General features: G+C 36.7%; 1 protein-coding gene across 2 annotated transcripts in view; it reads right to left on the bottom strand.

Moving 5' to 3' along the window:
• SPAG6 (sperm associated antigen 6) overlaps positions 1-16,579 on the bottom strand; it is a 60,100-nt gene extending 43,521 nt beyond the window's left edge. For both annotated transcript variants that reach the window (XM_081820739.1, XM_081820740.1), the window contains exons 1-3: positions 16,506-16,579; positions 16,317-16,412; positions 2,133-2,299 (exon numbers count right to left, since the gene is read on the bottom strand). In XM_081820739.1, coding sequence (XP_081676865.1) covers positions 2,133-2,299; positions 16,317-16,412; positions 16,506-16,530 — 288 coding nt within the window. In that variant the 5' untranslated portion in view covers positions 16,531-16,579. The remainder of the gene's footprint in view (positions 1-2,132; positions 2,300-16,316; positions 16,413-16,505) is intronic.
• Between the last annotated feature and the right edge of the window lie 2,869 nt (positions 16,580-19,448).

Genomic DNA, 19,448 nt, shown 5'->3' with positions numbered 1-19,448 from the left:
TTTTATATGGCAGAATTTTCAAATTCACAATTTACTGGCCATTGATAGTCACTGCTAACTACAGTGCCTATGATTCACACCTTCTGATCTCATTTCCCTTTTCTCCTAATTTCCGCTTTTCCAAATTCCTCTCTCTTCTCTCCCATTCTTCACCAAAAGAATTGCCTTAAAAAAAAAAAAAGTCCATGCCAGGGACTTTGTACCTCATAAAGAAGACATTAAATCCTGTGAGAAATGAGTTAAAGGACTGTTGGTGAAGGACACAGAAGCCTGGGAATCCTGCCTCAGATTCTCACTTTCTCCTCACTTCTGCCCTAGCACTTTTTTGTCTCTTTACAACTAATGGACACTCATTCACATTTAGATCTATTGAGAACCTTCTTTGTGGGATACCAGAACACAGACCCTGCCCTTGAAAGAAGGAGTTAAGAGTCCAGGAAGAACAAAGTCTAACAGTATTTGACTATAGAAGGAACACCTGCAAGAAAAATAAAATTTCTGAGATTCCTCGTAGAGATAAGACAGTCAGTAAATGACTCTCCAATCTATAAAAATAAAGCAAAATTTTAAACAATTAGGATTTATTTTTTTTTATTCTGGTAAAATACACATATTTACTATTTTACCCATTTTAAAGTGTACAACTCAGTGGCATTTAGCACATTCATGGTGTTGTACAAACATCACCATCCAGTTCCAGAATATTCTCAGCAGCCCAACAAGAAACCTCATACATGTTAAGGAGTCACTCTTTGTTCCCCTCTGCCCCCAGCCCCTGGCAACCACTAATCTGCTTCTGTCTCTATGGATTTGCATATTCTGGACATTTCCTGTAAGTGGAATCATATAACATGTTGCCTTTTGTATCTAGCTTCTTTTTTTAGCGTAACGTTTTCAAGGTTTATCCATGTTGTAGCATGTGTCAGCACTTCATCCCTTTTTATGACTGATAATATTCCATTATATGGATGTCCAACATATTGTTTATCCAGTCATTCTTTTGTTATAGTGAATAATGCTGCTATAAACATTTGTGTACAAGTTTTGTTTGAACACCTGTTTTCAATTTTTTTTGGAAATCTAACTAGGAGTAGAATTGCTGGGTCATGTGGTAATTATATTTAACTTGACTGCCAGACTGTTTTCTATAGCAGCTGCACCATTTTACACTCCTATCAGCAATGTATGAGGGCTCCAATTTCTCCAAATCTTCACTAACACTTGTTATTTTTTTCTTTTCCTTTCTTTTTTTTTTTATCATGGCATCCTAGTAGGTTAAGTGATATCTTGCTGTGGTTCTGATTTGCATTTCCTAATGGCTTATGCTGTTGAACATCTTTTCATCTTCATTGGCCATGTGTATATCTTCTTAGTATGTGTATAGATGTCTATTCAAGTCTTTTGCCCATTTTTAAATTGGATCGTTTGTCATTTGGTTACACAAGTAGGAATTTAATCTTAAAAATATGTCAAGAAACATATATCCTTAGGTTATGATAAACTAACAGAATGGAATAAACAGACCAAGACCCTATCTACAGGGAGGTCCTTAACTATTGTTAGGTGATACTGTACAGAAACAGAGAGTAGAACCAGACAGGAGGGGGAAAAAATTGGGGCACTCTTAGATGACCCTTAAAAGAACTGACATGTTTACATACTTGGTATAAACTGCTTTATCAAACCTTCTATTACATGTATTCTCCTTCCTTTTGTATGCTTCTCTCCCACTTGCTTCCAAGCTGTCTCTTACAGTTTCCACTAACCAGATTTCACCTGCATATAAGGATTGCGGAAAACAACTTTTTATTTGCCTAAGGCTCCATACAGCTCTCAAAGACTGATCCCACAGGTTTAAGACTCTCATATACAGAAATACTGCTTTATATATAATCCCATTAAAATTGTGTAATCTTTTTTCTTATATTAACAGTAATGGAAAAAAAGCTGCCTATCACTCCCAAAGTAAAATACCCTAAAGGTATTATTATGTGCAGTTTAAAGAATTAAAAGTTGTATTAACATCCTAAGATTCTAAAGCCTATAAGCTTACAACTGTACCCAAACTAAGCAGATTTTTAAAAATCTAAAACAAGACAAAAAAAACATAACTAATTTTTTAAAAATCTTACATTCTGTTCTGCCAATGAATAAACAAGCTGTGGAAGAATGTCACCCTTCACCACTGCTTCTGCTAGTTCATCATTATAATTAGCCAGTCTCCCAAGAGCCAATGCAGCAGTCTGTTGAATTGTTGGGACCACATCCAGAAGAAGAGGCCTCAGCAAAGACATTACACCTGAGTTTAGTTATGAAAGAACAGAAGTCAGCAAAATTTAAATGAAAAAGCAAATATACAATTCAGCATATATGTAGATAAGAAAATTGTAGGAAAAAATTGGTAAAAACAAAAAAAAATTATCCACTAAAAACTAGTGGTATATTTAGAAGCATCTAACTGGCCAAGACAAAGAATGATACAACCTGTAATTATCAAAGCAGGAGCAAAGCATGACAAGAAAGGCTTTGGACTTAGGTTAAGAGTTTAAATCCCTGATTTGGCAAATAGTAGTTATGTGACCTGATAGGGCTGTCATGAGGAATGCAGAGAAAGATTGTGGAGCATGTAGTTTAATGCCTACCTAGCACATGGTAAGGGGTAGAGGGGGGCTGTGGGGGATAGGTTTCCCCCAGCCTTTGCAACTCCTATCTTTCAGGGCTCAGTTCAGGTCCTTTTATCTCTATGGATCTTCCATTTGTTTTGTTTGGTTTTTTTTTTTTTTTTTCCTCTGATTCCAACTGTTGGATCTTTACTGTGATTTCAACTGGCTAGGGCCTCACATTCATGAAGGGATGCAAATTCAGATTTCTGATAGTATTCCAAAGAAACAAATTCTTTGAGATAAGTATTTTGTATTACTAGCTCTCATAATATTCACTCTAGGGTTGAATACATAGTAGGTATATCATCATCACAGCAACAATAGTAAAAGTTAGCTTATATTTATCCAGCACTTATTATATGCACATGTTTTTTTAAGGACTTGTTTTCCATATTAATTCACTGAGCTGTCATAACAAACCTATGAAGTTGGCCCTATTATTATGTATATTTTACAGATGAGGAAATGGAGGCTGAGAAAGGTTAAGAAATCATCACAAAACTAATAAATGATGGAGCATGGTTAGAAATTCAGACTTTCCTCATTAAAATTGCTAAATAAATAATACATATTGAAAGTTGAGGAGGTGGGGAAAGGGAGATAAAAAATAATTACATTTTAGTCATTTGCCTATTCCAACTCTTTATAGTACCTTTGCCTTATTATAAAATACCCAAAATAGTCAACTGCTATTTGGGCTTTAATGATGCTGTTTTAGTCTAAGGTTACAAGAAAGGTAATGACAGAGTTCAAACTGGAACAAAACGCCCCTTGACTTTCTAAACTTTACTTAATTTGCAGCAGGCTATTCAACTAGATGTTATTACATCTCTTCTTTAAAAACATACCACAGTGATCTAGAAAAGCAAATATTATCAATATTCTTTTATAATGTTATAACCAGAAACATTTGATATAGAATAAAAGGAAAATATTTATAATAACACTTAGGATTAGAACAAATTAAGATAAACAGTACTACCAATAACATAAGCAGAGAATAATGATGCTTATCACAGATACATGTAATGATGTGACCCGTGGCTTTTCACAGTTTCCAGTTTTATTTAGTGATCATTTTTATGGCTAGGGTGGTTTGATGAGATCATCTTACATAAGACCACAGTTGCAAGTTTGAATCCCACTCAGGCTGGTTAACTTTGCAGGCACACGGCACTTCTACTCACACCTAGGTCATAGCTCACATTCAGCAAATCAACATCTCTATACTCATAAGTGTTGCTAATATTACTATCTATACTTTTTACAGTGTGATAATTTCTGAAATACCTCACAACAAAAAGTTTAAAGTGCATGATAAGGTATTAGAATGACTACCAAATGTTAACATGGGTTCTTCCTAGAAAGTTGGATTTAGAACAATTTGTTGATCTCTTCTTTGTAGTTGCTTTATTACCTGATTTCTTTTTTTAGTTTTTTAATTGTGGTAAAATACATGTAACATAAAAATTACCATTTTAACCATTTTTTAGTGTACAATTTAGTGTAATTATCACCACTATCTAGGAACTGCGGAATTGTTTTCCACAAAAGCTGCGCCATTTTACATTCCTACCAGCAAAGTACAAGGATTCAAATTTCTCCACATCCTAACCAACACTTGTTATTTTTTGTTTTTTAATTTTAATAATGGCCACCCTAATAGGTGTGAAGTAGTATCTCATTGTGGTTTTGATTTTCATTTCCCTAGTGCTCATGTCAGTGAATGTCTTTTTATGTGCCTATATTGGCCATTTGTACATGTTCTTTGTTGAAATGTCTATTCAAGTCCTCTTTTGAAATATAATTGGAAAATCAATCTATTCTGGGTTATTCATCCTGGTATTTTGAATTCAATCTCAAAAACTTTGAACTTCTGTGTTAAGAAGTTGAAGAATGAATTCATCTGAGTCTGTAATGTTTAATTTAGTTATAAGTGTTTATTATTAGTTACAGTATTTAGCTAATATACCATAAGTCTCCCAATTTTGGAAAATTTCAATTTGCAGTTTTAGCAGTAAAATATTTTACCCCCCTACAGGTATTTCACCTGTCCATATATTCAAAGGAATTTTTTGCTTTATATATTTTCTCCTCCATTTTTCTACACATCTGGCCTAGGAAAAATAAGATCAATAAGATGACACACCATTCCTTTCCCTCTATCCCTGTATTTAATATCAAAGTTAGGCCTCTATGCAGATGCCTCTGTTCTATCATTCTTTTCCTACATTCCTTAGTTCAGACAGTAGCACAATAAGACTTTTGAAAAATTTAACACCTCTGAACCTATAAAAGTAAAAGCTAAAGTTTCAGTTCAATATATCTTTGTTTGGGGGCACCTGGGTGGCTCACTCAGTTAAGCCTCTGACTCTTGATGTGTCAGGCTCCATGCTCAGCAGGGAGTCGGCTTCTTCCCCCACCCCTGCTCAAGCTCTCTCTCTCTCTCAAATAAATAAATCTTTTAAAAAATATATCTTTGTTTGAATAAGGTCATCTTTATTAGAGAAAATATTGCCCAAATGTCTAGTCCTTGAATTGCCTCTAAGTGCTTCATAATTATCAGTCCCCAGGGACATGTTTTTTTTATCTCTTACACAGATTAAGCATGGAGACCTTGTTATTCTAATTACAAGTCTGTCCTAAAAATACAGATAACGATACAAGAGGAATGAAGGAAGGAAGGAAGGAAGATAACACGCAAGGGAGCAAGGGTGGGAGAAAGGAGAAAAGAAGCATATATAACATAAAAAGAAATTTTTCCTTACTGCCTGTCCATTAGGTATCCATGGTGTCTGATCCTTGGTGAATGAATGCATGAAAATTTAGAGTCCATAAATTACAGCACTTTGAATAGTGGCTACTACAATAGCGGATAAGCAAGGTCTCTAGTGACAGCTAATGACCTCAGTAAGGTCTCTACTGAAGGAGCCCACAGGTACTAATATTTAAAATAATAATTCACATATTATACTCTAATATCTATAAAACAATTGTTTCCTCTATAAAAACTGATCAAATGGTGTGAAAGTCTTTCTGAAACTTCTAGATAAATCTTTACAATCTCTCCCCTCCCAACTTTATAGCTCTGAGTTTCTTTTCTGTTTTTCTTGTTCTAGTTCCATACTGGAGACATTGTTTGTAATATCTACATTTCAATCCAGTTATGAAAAAAACAGCAACAAAAACAACTTTGCTGATCCTGCCTCCAGGCATTCATTCAAAAAATAGATCAGAGTTTATCAACTGGCAAGCATTAGGATTACATACCTGAGCAAAGGCAGTTCCTTCTCTCAAGAAACTAATAATCTAGTGGAGGAGATTATAAAATAGCCTCCAAATAATCACAACTCTTTAATTTCTTTTAACACAACATAGGCCTAATTACTTTGATTGTACACACCAATTACAGATATAAATCAGGAAGGAAATATCAAACATTTCCAAGACCCAAAAAATCCCCTTCTCGTATTACATGTATATAGTTTATATACATATTACCTCAATCTGCTGTGCTTTATAAAGATAGTTAACATCTCAACTTTGTTTCTTTAAAAACAAGTACCTGCAAACTGGGTCTTTGGGTCCACATAAGTCCTAGTAAAGATTTCTGCTTACCCTGGTTACTTCTCACCTTCGTTTTTTAATCTTTAAAAATTTTATTTTTTTATTGTGGTAAAATATACATAAGAAAATTGAACATTTTAACCATTTTTAAATGTACAATTAGGTATGCATTAAGTACAATTGTGCAACCATCACCACTATCATTTCCAGAACTTTTCATCGTCCCCTAACAAACACTCTATAATTCCCCCTTTCCTCCTTTTCTACCATATATTTTAGAATTACTATGGACTGAATAATTATTCACCATTCAAGAAATATCTATTAAGAATATACAAGGTATTGAAAACCCAATCATCCTTGACATCAAGGAACTTATAAAGGGGTCAAGAGAAATAAACAAATGCAACACATTATGATATATGCAACTAAAAGAGAAGCAGAGGGTGCTTTGCAAATATACAGTGGAGCATCCAACCTAGGCCTTGAGGGACACAAGGAAGACAACCCCAGGAAAGGGACATCTAAGTGGAGATTTGAAGGCTTTCAGGCAGATCACAGATCGTCTGAATAATTGGAGGGAATGGAGAAGGGAAGGACTGGACAGTTTTCCAACCAGGAGGAACTGTATAAATGAAGCTCAGAACCAAGAGTTTGATATGTTGACAAAACTGAGAATGCAGTATGACCATCGTACAAGAGGGGAGCAAAGAGTTGGGAAAGAAGGCTAAGAGATTAACAGAGACAAAAGTACTGAAGAGCCCAATAAATTATCTTAAGTATTTTGAATTTAATCTGAACATTAACATCAGTGTTTCTGTACTTTGTAAAGAAGGATCACTGATTACACTGGGGAGAAAGGATGAAAAGAGACAACATGGGAGGCAGGAAGACCACTTAGGAGGCTATTGTATGAATATAGGCCAGATGTGAAGATAGCCTGGAGAATACTAATGGCAAAGGGAAAGAGAAAAGTGAAAGGTCTAGATATTTACAAGACAAACTGATTATTGTGAAGAAGAGGGAGGAATTAGTGATACTTCCAAGTTTCTGGCTTAGACAAAAGATGCATGATTGTTGTAGCCTATTAGAGAATCCATGATAAATTCATACTGGCCTGAAATGTGAAGTGGAAGGGAGCCTGATGCCGGGCTTGATACCAGGACTCTGGGATCATGACCTGAGCCGAAGGCAGACGCTTAACCGACTGAGACACCCAGGCGCCTCCCACAGTAGGTATTTCTTGGCTGATCTAACATACACTTACATAGCATTTATCATGTGCCAGGGACTCCCTTAAGAAATTTACAAATATTAACCCATCAATCCTCATTACAATCCTATGAGGTAGAAAGAATTTTATAACTCTAGCATCTATGCTCTCCTGTTTCTCCCTCCCCCATATCAATCATAGCCCATTTGCCAATGAAAACTAGCCTATATGTGCCAGGTTTCAAATGCATAATAAAGGGTATAATCTGTTAAATTCACTTAATTCTACCGTTAACATTACTGTAGCTCTCTTCCATGATTACTGCATTAAACTGAAATTTCATTCATTCTTCCAGTGCAACTGTCTGACTCTTGGCTTAGGTCATAGCCACCACCATCTATATGTGAGATTTGAATTAAGTACACAGATCACAAAAGTTATGGCAAGTTCAATTTACATGATATTTTAGATAAAATGATTGGAACTTACGTGTTTATAATTACATGAAGAAATATAAGATGGGCCTTTAATACAGTTTTCAAATGAACATGTTAATTCCACACATCCAAACCTCTCTTTCCAAGCCAATATCACTCTCGTGAGCTCCAGAGCCCTACATATCCAAACTGTTCACTTTAGTCACTGGGACATAGATATCCCAGACACTACAACTTCAACACTATTAGTGAATGAAGTCACCATTTTCCTCTGCTGGCAACCAGAAGACTGTGAGTCACCCTGAACTCCCCTCTCTCCTCACCTGCCCCTCCCCTTCTACTAAGTCACAAATCCTACAGATCTGTTATGCAGCATGACAGCTATAACAAAAATGGGCACATGGTCTTCCTGATCCTGTTTTAGTTCTCTCCAATCAATTCTCCACACTGCTGTGAAAATCATCTCTCAAAAACACAAAATGGATCCCTTCATTTCTCTGATGAAAGCTTTTCAGTGGCTTTCCATCAATTCCAGGATAAATCCAAACTTCAGATGAGGTCCTTCAGAGGTAGGCCTGTTTTCCTCTCCAGCCACTGCCTTGCCTCTCTGTAGCCCTATTACCTCAAGAGGCTTCTGCCATATCTAAACATTTGCCTTTTCTATCAAGCACCACCTTTCCTCTTGCTTCTGTGCCTTTGCACATAATATTCACATTATTACAGTTTTCCTCTCCCCCTTCTTCATTTGGCTAACTCCTAAGAAATTCAGCCAGATAATACCTCCTTCTAGAAGTCTTCCATGAAAGTACCCCTCCAAAGCTTGAGTTAGGTACCCTTCATGTGTGCTCCATATGTCTATGTAATGGACACGTATCAAACAATATTCATATATCTCTCCTTTAGCAAATAAGCTCCTTAAGGGCATCGTCTATGCCTTCTATTTTTGCATGATCAGCATCTAAGCATGAATCTGGCCCTTGGACACTCAATAAATTTTGAATGATGAATGAACAAACTGTGAAATTTAATGTGCAATTTTCTCTTTTTAGGCAAATTTTAGTTAAAAAAAAACAAAATGAGCTTGTTTGGGGTGACTTTTAAAAAGTTTTGGAAATAGTGGTGATGGTTGCATAACATTAGGAATGTCATTAATACCACTGAATTACACACTTACAAATGGCTAAAATGGCAAATTTTGTTATATTTTACCACAATTTTATGAAATTAACAATGTATTGGGGTGCCTGGCGGGCTCAATCAAAAGAGCCTGCGACTCTTAATCTCAGGATCATGAGTTCAAGCCCCATGGTGGGTGTAGAAATTACTTAAATCAAAAAATTTTCAATGTACCAAAAACCACTGAATTTTACACTTAAATGAGTGAAAGATATGGTATGTGAGTTATATCTCAATAAGTGATTTTTAGAAACTTTTTAAAAATAAAAAATAACAAAATGGATATGTTCATAGTACTTTTTTTAGGTATGAGAGTCATTTAAACTGACCCTTTGCCCCACAGCACCCCAAACAGATATAATTGTATCTTAATTTGGAAGTTTTCTAGAGAGCTGCAAATACTGAATTAGTCCTGTCTTCTTTTGTCGATGTGTTTTCTCTTTTATGATTTGTACCTATAATACTCACCTGCCTGCAGAAAATTGGAATGTTCATGAATGGGGTAAGTAGAGAATAAATAGGACAATTATAAAAGGATTGTCTGCTCCAAGAGGTTTCATGGGTAATATTTGAAGAGGTCACTTTTGGAAGGTAATCAGTTCAAATTCTTTCTTCAAATAAAATGTTTTATTTTATTCATACTCTACTTACTCTAAAATTTTTGAGAAAGTTTTCTCTAAAAGATATATATACAAAGATAACCATATAGTAGGAGCGCCTGGGTGGCTCAGTCTGTTAAGTGTCTGCCTTTGGCTTGGGTCAGGTCATGATCCCAGGGTCCTGGGATTGAGCCCCGCATCAGGCTCCCTGCTTCTCCCTCTCCCACTCCCCCTGCTTGTGTTCCTGCTCTTGCTATCTGTTATCTCTCTCTCTCTGTCAAATAAATAAATAAAATCTTAAAAAAAAAAAAAGAGCCATGTAGTAGAGAGATGAGAACTGATAATTTTATAAAAATATAGGTTAAGAATAGCTGCTGCAACTCTGAACTCTAAACATATCACTGAGTGTCCTGGAACCAAAGTAAAAAGGGAACCACTTTGTGAAATAAAGCAGGAACAAATTTTTTTCCTGAAATTTCATATGTAGGCCTAGCTTGACACATAATAATAAAAATTGGTTGAATAAAAGACTGTATCTTTACATAAAAAATATTTAACATCAAAATGGACAATGTCTTCAATGATAGATTTAAAGAAACTATGGGGAAATTTATTTTTTAATAAGCCCTCAAAAAAAGGCATATTATTAGACTAATTCTACAAAGATATTTCAATGGAAAACTAATGTAAGCTAGTCTATGTATATAACTTAATAGTGATTCTAATGACACAGAAATAGAATATACAGAAAAAGTGGATAGAAATCATTTCCTCTGAAGACACATGCACACATACACACAGCACAAGTATCACTTGTTTTCACCTGGATTTATAATAGAACTTGAATAAAAAATAAATTTAAAATTGAGCCACCCTATGACAAAAAGCATGGGGCATATGGCAAAACTATTACGTCACTTTGAAATTAGGGAAGTCTGACATGTTCAGAGGGGCCATCCCACCCACTACAAGGCAAGACCAAATTTTTTTCTCAAGGGTGGCCCTGGATTTCCCCTAGGGCCAGTACATCTACTCAATAGAAATCCCAAAGTTCTGACCCCAATGAACGTGGAGTAAAAATCCTTCACACAAAGCATGATTAAGTAAAAAACAAAGGGAAGTATTAAATATAATCAACCAACAAATATCAAGTGCCTGCCTCTTCATTGTGCTCTACCCCCCATGTTCTCAAAAAGAGAGCGGACACAGGGTAGCTGACTACCTTGGGCTCTGACGAAGTCTCCGAAATCTCCACTGCACTCTCCCTGATCCCAGCAGGGACTCAGTCCAACAACTCTCTGAAGTATTATCTCGGTTTGCAACTTCCAGTGGATTACACACTTTTCCCGGGGTGCTTTTAAAGAGTTCCTGGCTTGATAAGGCTTTCCTTAGAAGTCAGAGGAAGCTGAAGGTCCTCTAGAGTTCTAAGTCCAGTGTAAGCCCTAAATACAACTCCCACTCCCTCAAACCTCTAGATACTTATCAATTAAAGTTTGTTCTCTGCATCTGGCCTCCACTCAAGCTCCCATAATGGTCCTCAAGGAGATCTCAAAAGCTAATTACACACAATTACTGGATAGCCTTTGGTACCCAAAGGCCTAAACAGATGACTTGTTTTAATAGTTAACATTAAGGTTTATTAGGAACTCCTAGAACCATCTAGAAATAGCTTACTAATACCTACAAGGTAACACAGAAAGAGTGCAATGTCAGGCAGCAATTAAACATCTTCTAGTCCCAGTTTGTCCGGGACTAACTCTGTGATGAGGGCATTTATCCAACCTTTTTGGGGCTTAATTAAGAAGATACCTATTCTACCTATCTGAGCTGTTATAATAACCTAATTTTTTAAGAGATGATGTGAAAACACTCAGAAAAACAATTACTCCTGGGGCACCTGGCTGGCTCATTCAGTTGAGCATGTGACTTTTGATCTCAGGGTTGTGAGTTTGAGCCCCATGTTGGGGACAGAGATTACTTTTAAAAATTAAATCTTAAAAATAATAATAATAATTACTCCTTTCATTCTATTTAAATACATTGAACATCTGCTCTATACTAAGCATTATGCTAGGCATGGAATTTACAGTTTGTGGAGAAAACAGAAACTAAATCATTGCAATTGTAATGAGTATCATGAAAGAGAAATATCAGGAGCAAGGAAAGCATAAATCAAGAGACTTAACTTACTGACAGGGTTCAAGGAAGGTTTCCCTGAGGAATCAACATCTAAACAGAGCCATAAAGAATGAGTAGAAATTAATTAGACAAAGAAGTACAAGAAAAGGTTCTAGTCAGAGGAGCAAAAGCCATGAGAAAACATTGAAATGTGAAGAGGAGTTATGAAATACTTAAATAACTTTTCAAAAACATTAAATTGTCGCATTTTCTCCCTCTCTCACTCCCCTTGCTTGTGTTCCTTCTCTTGCTGTGTCTCTTTCTGTCAAATAAATAAATAAAATCTTAAAAAAAAATAACCCACACAAACTTGCCATTTCTAAGCCCCACTCTTACAGGGTCATCCATAGCTTAGATTTTTCTTTTTTAATCATCCAGTTTTTCCTAAGAAAACAAGGACATCCTAGCCCTGGCCATATTATTTTCTACTTATGTACCAATGCTTAGGTAACAAAACAGATAAATGTCCATGTAGGAACAAGGGTTTGGAACACAGAATAAAATTTTGAATGATCTTGTTTTTAGGACATATTATTAGGTGCATACAAGTTCAGAATTTTTATAGTTCCCTCAAATGTTTTCTACTTAAGCATATGTAAAACAAGCAAAACACAAAAACCACTATCCCTATCTTTTAAGAAAAAATCAGTGCTTTAATTATCAGGCATTCAAAAGTCCAAGACTCCTTTTATATTCATGAAATTTAAATAGCATGATTGGTTAAGTTTTTTTGAAGTTGCTCTACTAATTATCTTTTCAGTTTCAATATCCTTTGGAACAGTGGGTTTTGTAAGAAAATCATGGTACTTGTACCTACCAGGCTATGTTTTAAACATAAATGCTTATCACAGACTTTTCCTTCTCAGCAAACTGAGGTGCTAAATCATTAATCTGAACACTTTCACCCTGCCCCAAACATGTGTAACTTAAGATCATTATTATTTTCTTGAAATGTAAACTCATTAAATTGCCTAAATTTGCAAATTAGCTTCACAGAGATGCATATTAAAGTGTTAGCAATTTTCTCTATTCTTACTCTTCTGAAAATGTGTATAACTAGTGATTAGCCATGTTTATTGTTCTGCTATAGGTTATATGTTAAATATTACAAAGTATTAATTTAAACTCTATCCCAATTTTTCTCACATAAATAGCTGTTTCAGAAAGTTCATTTTATGAAACTGAGCAATTTAAAAATAAGTTTTTATATTAGCTTAGTATAAAAGACTTTCTAAACAACCCAAGTAAGAGAGCCTGATAGTCCAATATGCCACAAAACATATTACTTACATTTTATAACTAAACAATCACCGCCATTTGCTGAAATTCTACAACTGGTAGAAGTAATAATGTATTATCTCTACTATTAACAATGTGTTACATGTGTTACTGATTATTCAAAGAGGGGAAGTATCAAAATTCATTTTTAAATAGCTGCAAGATGTACTGGTTCAAACGTACAGGGTTGGAAGGTGCATAAAGAGATTTTATAACAAACATTAAACTTTTTAATGTTTTCCTGTATGTATTTGATTTAGAAGGAATAAAATCTCAGTAAGAAAAAAACAACTCTAGGTTATAGACACATTGTACACCGTTCTTTCTAGTAACAGTTTTGGCTAGAAATCAAACTTATTTTTGTCCAAATACTCTGAAGAAGATATCTTGCAACACTTTGTTTGCTTTAGTAATTACTTTGGGCATATGTAACAAAGCAAATATTCTTATTAGCACATCAAAAATACAATGAAAAAGATCAGAGATATAAAATGAAATAAAACTCCATTGATAATTTTCACCTTTAAGGTTCCTTTCACAGTGAATGACTTAAAAAAATTCTTAACAAGTGAATTACTGATTTATCATGGTGCCTATATAGAAAATGTTTTTACCTTATCTTGGATCCATGATACATATTTATTTAAGCAGTTCATTAGGGGAGAAAAGTGAGAAAACAAAACAAAACCTTCCCAGGTATGCAGAGAGTATGTCAAAGTCAGGAATAAAATGCAGTGGTATTTTATGCTATCAAAATGAAGTCACCTGGCTGAAAAAAAAACTTGATCATAATACATAAGTGATGCATACGTATTGTGGCTCATTCAAAAGTATTTTTAAATCCATGTTGATTTTTTTTAAAAGAACAAACCATTTCAATAGTTTATAGGCTATTAAGGTTTCATAACAAAGCTTACAGATTATTTTAATTAAAAGAATAAATATACTGGAATATTCATTAGCTGTATCTATTTAAAATTATTAAAGGAGTGCTTAAACTGAATCTAGATAACATGAATTATGTTAAAATAAGTTCCTCAAGAAAAGAAAAATTTAGCATTCCATCAACATTGGTCAAGTGCAGACAACTTCAAAACATTGTTATATTCCTTTTGTGTTCCATTCCTTCATAAGCCAGACCATAAGTGGAAATAGGTGGCTATTTAAGATGTCATATGTAGGTCCCTTATATTTTGGTGATCACTTAGCCTAATGGTGTGGATTGATTAAATTCCATAGTACATTCTATATTGTACACTTATAGGAAGAGATAAACTGCCACTACTATATTAAAATGTGATATTCTGTATCTTGTTACTAATACCCCTATATTACAGTATCAAATTTTTTAAATAATTTCATTTTCCCTTTTAAAAAAATGTTTAGCTGTTTACCTATAGTTCAGAAATTAGATATTTGTAAATAGTAAGTGTCCATTCACAAAAGCCATTGACAAGTAGGACTGAGAGTGGGGAAGAACTAAAAATTAAGTGCATTTTTAAAATGTACTATGATCTAATAAATTTATATTTGTCAGTATATATGAAACACTGTGTCCAACACTGTTCTGGGTACTTTGGGGAGTATACATCCATGCACATAAGCACACACACACATGCAGAAGAAAGAAAATTAATCCATATGAAACAACTACAGAACAAAAGATGATCAACTTGAGATTTCCAAAAGGAGAATATATTAGTTGTTGTCCAGGGCTAGGGACAAGAGGAAGGTAGGTGTAGTTATAAAAGGACAATAAAAGTGATCCCTGCAGTAATGAAAGTGTTGTGTATCTTGACTATAGTGATAATGGATACACACAGGATAAAACTGTATAGAACTAAACACACACACACACACAAGTAAGTACAAGCAAAACTGGGAAATCCTGAATAAAATGGATGGATTTTTATCAGTTTCAATATCCTGGTTGTGATATCATGCCACAGTTTTGAGGTACAGGGGATCTCTGTATTATTTCTTACAACTCATGTAAATCTACAATTATCTCAAAATAAAAAGTTTTAAAACATGATTATCAAATACACTTTCTATAAATACACCCCCTCCAAAGAAATATACAAGGAATAAACACCAAAATCTCTCTCAGTGACAGAAAAAAATTGTCATTTAGGTGCAATAGTAATTCTCCTCAAAGAAACCAGAGTAAACATTATTTCTAAACATTCTTGCCCTGTCAACATGTCCTTAAATTTCTTTTAATTCTGTGTTAATTTGAATGAGTTTTAAAGATTACAAACTATAAACTGAACATTTCTTATGACACAGTAGTGATAAAATGCTACGTTACTTTGAGTTCAGATGGGAGTGGAATCATCCTTAATCCACCATTATCTTCTCCATCTGTTTATGTTAATTGATAAGCAAATCACACACTCTCTCTTCCTCTTTCTAGAGTATGCATGATTTCGGACTGAGGAGGGGGTGGAATGACAGCGCCGTAAGGACTTCTCAAAGCTAGCACTTTACCTACTTTGAATGTCTTAGAAATTATTCAAGCAAATCTTTGCCCTTTCACTAATGCAAGGCAAGAAATAATGTGTCAACCGCTCTGGAATTCCTTTGGTGTGAGGAAGTCGAAGGTGATCAAAGGCAGGGTGACAAGCAACGGCACCCGGATAAAATGGGTCTGATTAAGGTAGATTCCCATTCACGTAAAATGACTTCCAGGCGATTCTTCTGGCCTTCACTTTCAACTTAACACTTGGCCTGGTTGCGATAAAGATGGAAATAGGGACGTAGGGCCCCTCTCACACCAATCTGGAAGCTTCACGCTCTTGGCCTCACACCCAAAAAGACCAGCTAAAGAGAACGAATGCTTCTACTGTCTCCGCGGTGGATTGGAAGAACTTAGGGACGCCGTCCTGTCTCCACCCTGCCCTTTTCCAAAAGCTCAGCTGGCAGGGGAGCGGGGAGACAGGGAGCCGGGGTAAGGCCGAGGCTGAGGCAGGGGACCGGGGACGCGGGACTAAGCAAGGCCAGGGACCCTGGCCGACGAGGGGCCAGGGATCACGGGGTGAGGGGGAAGGAGGTAAGGGGCGACAGAGGGCTGAGCACCGGGGTGACTAGAAACTCGAGGTGCAAGACGAGGCAGGGGCCCCAAGTGACACAGGGCCGGGGGTGCGGAGCGACCCGCCAAGCGGGGCGAGGGGCGCTGAGCGACGCGGGGTCTGTGCGGGCTCACCCGCGTTCTGCAGCGTCTCGATGTTTTGGGGTCTGGTCGCCAGCTCCGCCACCATCTGCACGAACTGGGTCCGGGCTTTCTGGTACTGCTCGAACACTGCGGAGGAGAAACACGGTGGAGCAGGCCGCCCCGGTGCCCCCGCGGCTCCCGTCGCCAGCCCGTCGGGGCGCCGCCGGCCCCGGGCCTTACCTTGCAACACCTGCCTCTGACTCATGGCGCCGGCAGCTCTCGGCCCGCGACCAGCTTGGCGCCGACGCGGCCCGGCCGCTCCCGGCCTGCGAGAACGCCGAGGGGGCGACCGCGGCGACGACTCGGCCACCGACGGGAGCCGTTTCTCTCTGTGTACCCGCGTCTCCCGGGCAACCGACCGGAACCGGAACGCGACCGTCTCGCGGCAACGGCCAGTCCCGGGCGTGACGTCACGGCCGCGGCACCGGGCGCGGGGCGAAGGCAGCCAGCCCCGGGGAAGCTCCGCCTGCAGGGGCTCCCGAGACGTGTCACACTCGCCAAGCCGCCGCGGGAATCGTGCGCCGTCGATGTCACGATCCTGCCGCGGGTACAGGGCGTCCGCCCAGGAGCCTAGGGTTCTTTGCAAACCGAACCGCACCCGCGAAGTTTCCTGACTGCGCCGCGGACTCGGTCCCGACGAGGGGGAGCCAGTTAAAGCGCGGCGAGGCTAGTAAACTACGTCAGTGGCGCCGTCTTTGGCTTAGACGGTCAAGAGACATCTCACATATGACATTGTGTAATCTGATATATACGTTGTCAATGCAACCTTAACGCCGAATGGTTTTCCCCTTTAATCCAGCTTTCATGTGCCTGACATTTCTGGTTTCAGGATTCCTGGAGGGTCAAGACAACGATGTTCATAACTTAAGCATACTGCTTTAAAAGTATTTAATAAACACTCCTAGAGATTCAATGAGAAAAGTGGACGGGGAACAATATGATAAATGTCCTGTCTTCCGTGACTTTCTCCTACCTAACTACCAACTTTGCTGTTTCCTCACTTTTGTGATTTTTAAACAGTTGTCTTTGTCTTTTAAACTTAAGCTTCATTTTGTTGCTAAATGACATTTCCAAAAGAAAGGGAGAGAGAATCTTTACCTGGAAAGTTTTGATTCACATTATCTTAACCAGACTTCCCTAGCTTGTATAAGTTTAAATTTTTACCCAGAGTCTTTTAACAGAAATTAAGTACTTAGTCTATCACTGGTTTCTAGCTTGCCTGAAAACTGTATACGAAATGTTTCAATGACAGGTGTCAACTTTAAATGTTTCTCCATCAGAAACTACAATTTCACCAGGTGTCAAGTGAATAGATAGCCACAGCCGCTGCTGAGTAGTGTCAAGACAGGAAAGAAACCTCTTGATAGCTCTTCAATAGAAGGGAGTATGCAAACTTAGCTGGTTCTCATATTTGGGGTGAGTCCTATATAATAATCTTTTAGCTCTCCCTCTGACTTGAGCCCTCTGATGAAGTCCTGATATTTTGTGGAGCCCCAGATAGTTGGGGAATGGACCAGCAATAAAAGAGAGGAGTAAGTGTGTTCAGTCAGGTTCCCTGTTACCCCCGGAACAGGTGCATGTCTTTTGCTCCGCAGTTCAGAAGCCAGTAATACTCACAATTCCTTTACCTAACTCCAAAGTCATAAGTTTCACAATGATCTCCACATTTCTCTAAGGAAACAGGTCTTTTAAAATTGAAGTTTTTTATGTTCCCATTTAGAGACGCCGGGGAAAACAGATTGGGCAAATAATTAAAGTGGCAAATAAAACCTTCATTGTAATTTTGTTTTCAGTTCCTTGTTGCATTATGAAAAAAAAATCCCCTTAAAACTAAGAGGTTCCATATTTGGTTTCAGTCCTTAAACAATTCAAACTCCTAAGCTACCACAGCTGTCATTTTTAGTAATTGCTTTACTATGATTTTCTACTTTAAAAGTGTTGAGATAGGAGCTTGATAGTGAAAAAGATGTCTAAACCTATAAACATACTACTTATACAAGTCTACTTATGGAATGCTACAAAGTTTAAAAACTTAAGTTCAAATGGTATAGAAACTATTTTAAACTATAGACTCTGAATATGTATCATTAACAAGGTCTGAGGGTTAAATTGTATTTGTTCCTTATAAAACATAATATAGGAGTCCTTTATATCTGAAATTGGACACATTAAAGAAGCTAGATCTTTGCTCTTTATTCTAGCTTTTTTGGGGAAAAAAAGTCTTTAAAATTAAATAGAGAAATGCAACAGAATGATTATAATATACATATAAGTGAATTATCTTATCAGCAATTCAAATATAAAATATGGCAGATTACTTTTACTGACAAGAAAGCCAATCTATATTTTCTGACCCACTTTTCAACTTACTAACTTCAAAATAAAATACCATTCTGTTTTACAAAGCTAATTGAATGCCCCATGATCACATATACAACTGTAACAGTTAAGTAGTGAGAAAGAAAACTGTTCAAAGGGATATTTCAGGGTTTTCTTTTAAGGTGCCATTTAAGATTACTGTTCTTAAAGTACCAGCTAACTTTAAATACAGATATGCAATTTACTTGACCTATTAAACTATACATTTGATTGAGGATGAAACATATTATCTGAACAAATTGCAAATGTGTTTCTATGAAAGATTTGTTTGGAAGGCTTTGGCTCCTTTTGTAAAAAGGTAATCATGTGTAACTTCAAAATCACTTTTGCATTTGATTTTTTACTTATGAAAATTAGACTTTTAAAAGACACCATTATAAAGCCAGTTTAAATATCCTGTTCTACTTCTCTAAAAATCTGGTTTGGGAATTCAGAAAAATCTCATTATCATGGGAATATATTTTACATATGCCAAAAAGAAATTTTGCTAATTTTACCATACATGTATTTTTTTTCTTCAGCTCCTAGCTGAATTTTAAAAGTTAAGGCTTTATATGTGCTGATTAGATATTAACATCCACATTTTAAAAATTGTTGAGGTGAATCAAGTGTATATATGTTCCTCTATCAAGCCAAACACATATTAAGTATCAAAGTATGCCAGACACTTTGCTAATAACAGAATGTGCCTGTCTTCTAGCACATGAAATCTAGTGGGAGAAAGACACGTAAACAAAGTACTAA

This window comes from Leptonychotes weddellii, chromosome 5, assembly GCF_054177405.1.
Source record: "Leptonychotes weddellii isolate Sample4059 chromosome 5, ASM5417740v2, whole genome shotgun sequence".
In the NCBI taxonomy this organism is placed as follows: domain Eukaryota; kingdom Metazoa; phylum Chordata; class Mammalia; order Carnivora; family Phocidae; genus Leptonychotes; species Leptonychotes weddellii.
Note: the sequence above shows the minus strand (reverse complement) of the source record. Positions and strands in the feature narration are given on the sequence as shown.